The sequence below is a fragment of the Oryzias melastigma genome, linkage group LG7 (genome assembly GCF_002922805.2).
Source record: "Oryzias melastigma strain HK-1 linkage group LG7, ASM292280v2, whole genome shotgun sequence".
Classification (NCBI taxonomy): Eukaryota; Metazoa; Chordata; class Actinopteri; order Beloniformes; family Adrianichthyidae; genus Oryzias; species Oryzias melastigma.
Window position 1 is genome coordinate 18,042,293 of NC_050518.1, and position 2,339 is coordinate 18,044,631.

General features: G+C 37.9%; 1 protein-coding gene across 2 annotated transcripts in view; it reads left to right on the forward strand.

The window, feature by feature from the left end:
- LOC112159305 (gametocyte-specific factor 1) overlaps window positions 1-2,084 on the forward strand; it is a 2,961-nt gene extending 877 nt beyond the window's left edge. For both annotated transcript variants that reach the window (XM_024293310.2, XM_024293311.2), the window contains exons 2-7: window positions 625-733; window positions 813-910; window positions 1,129-1,249; window positions 1,330-1,413; window positions 1,543-1,600; window positions 1,692-2,084. In XM_024293310.2, coding sequence (XP_024149078.1) covers window positions 652-733; window positions 813-910; window positions 1,129-1,249; window positions 1,330-1,413; window positions 1,543-1,600; window positions 1,692-1,761 — 513 coding nt within the window. In that variant the 5' untranslated portion in view covers window positions 625-651 and the 3' untranslated portion in view covers window positions 1,762-2,084. The remainder of the gene's footprint in view (window positions 1-624; window positions 734-812; window positions 911-1,128; window positions 1,250-1,329; window positions 1,414-1,542; window positions 1,601-1,691) is intronic.
- The last annotated feature ends 255 nt before the right edge of the window (window positions 2,085-2,339 follow it).

Below are 2,339 nucleotides of genomic sequence, written 5' to 3' on the forward strand. Positions count from 1 at the left end.
GTTAAAGTTTAACTCCGCCCATTAAACGTTTAACTCCGCCCACGTTGAGGCACGCCCCGGTCTGCAGGCTGCAGCCAGGGGTAGTTGCCAAAAAAAGGCGGAAGTATGTGTCTGACAGTGAAGTTAGCTTGAGGTAACTCTTACTCTGCTTCTTCAATTTGGAGAGTGGTACCGTGCAAAGTGATGCCCGTATTACCACATAACCTTCTGTGGAGTTTTAGGACTTATCCTGAGCAGGTGCTCGTGGACCCGTGTCTGAGTGGTAAAAGGACACTAGCATCATAAGCTAATGAAGGCTAATGTATTAGAAAACAATCCAGAGTGAAATGTTTATTGCAAATCCCATCACCAGGACGGAGTTTGCTGGATTCACTGCCAATTACACTTAACCACTATTGCCTAACTCCCAAGTCTTCCAGTTGACCAATCACAAAATTCAACTGTAATAACCCATTTCGACACCTAGGGGGCAACACACAGACTGTTTCAGACTATTTTAAGAAATAAACATCTTTATTTTAAATTGTCAAAAATTTGGCAAGAACCAACAGGCAATATTTTTAAAGCCTTATTTATAAAGTTAAAAAAAGTTGATTTAGTGTTTGGTTACCCTTTATTGTGTAGGGATTCAGCGGCAAATATTTGGAACAAATGGAGACCAGGATCACATTTGGATCATCTACCAGTCCATGCAGGACTGTTAGTCAGGAGGACCAAGTATTGGAGGAAAAAGGTAAAACACATGTTTTAAGTTCTATTTTTTTCCCCTCAGTTTACAAATAATAACTTTTCTTTCCTTTAATGTAACACAGGAAGCTGTGACCCAGACAAAATCATTCAGTGTCCGTACGACAAAAACCACCAGATCCGCAACAGCAGGTTTCCGTATCACATTCTGAAATGCCGTAAGGTGAGTTGAAAATTAGTTTGCCACTATGGCAAAACCATATTCTTGATTGCGCAATTAATGCACTATAACCAAGGCTGCATGTCACTGTTGTGGTCCTAAATGTGATTCTAACAATAAGGTTCTGAACTCGCCTCCTGCAAGTACGAATTTTTCACTGTTGTCCTGACGTACTTCTCACTACAACCACCGCTGAATAATGTCTTTTCTCTTTTATCCAGAATCACCCAAAGTTGGCCAATGAGCTGAGGGCCTGCCCTTTCAATGCTCGCCACCTGGTTCCTAAACAAGAGCTGGCTCAACATATTGAGATGTGTGAGAACCGGAGAAGCCCTGAAGAATGTGAGATTGATCATGTTTTATTTGCACGTTTGTTGTACTTGTACAGCTTTAGTTTGATCTTGTTTAATGCGTTTGAACAGCTGAAGAGAAAGATGAAGACTGTGCATGGCGTGTTCCTGTCCGAACGCGGGAAAATCCGTGCAAGACGGAGGACTGGGACATGGGTATGCTCTAAAACGACTCATTTTCACTTCTTGAACTCTTGTTATTTACAAGAGGTGTAGCGATTTCATATTTGACGAATTCGATTCGGATCATGATTAATGGTTGCTGTTTATGGGTTCTTCCTGCAGAGGCAGACGACCATGCTGTTCCATTTGTGTGGGGCGTGACACCCCAGATGAATCAACAGTGAGTGTTCTACTTCCTCCTGCCTCTAAACGTATTATATTTATATTTACATTTTCCTTAAACTGCTTTTCTTTTTTTTTTTTTTCTTTAGGCCAGTCAACAATCTTCCTCAGGGTTTAAGAGCACCCAACGCCCTCCCCTGGGAGTCTTTCAAGCAATAACTATTGTTGTTAATCCAGACATTTTATTATAATGTTATTTAATCTTGATTTTAAAAAGTTTTAATTGGACTACATTTTAAGTTCTGTCTCAACATAACGGTAAACTTTTTTATCTCAACTTTTTTTGATTACATTTTCAAACTTTTTTTTCATATATCTACCAGATGTGACTTGTTTGCACACGACCCTTTAATATTTGCCTTTTATCTCTTTATTATTGTAAATGTTTGAACAAAGAAGTGCTGAATCCACTGGTCAAAATGCAGCAGTTTTTATTTTGTGTTACTGTTTTTGCTAAACTATTGAAGTAATGCTGCAGGTGCTTTTTTGACAACTGAAAATGTGTTTTTGCACAACTCAAAATAAACGTGTTTACAATTTGAAGCAGAAAATGTTTTTTCATTACAAATACTTGCATTGTGCTAAGTAGTGCAGCTAGAAGAAGGGAAATATTTACAGTGAAAGTTTTTCATGAACCACTAGGATATTTAGGTGGTACATTTATAATTTTTTTTCCAATCATGAAAAACTTTTTTTTTTTTTTTTATTTTGATATTATTTGTTTTTATTTTTTAAAG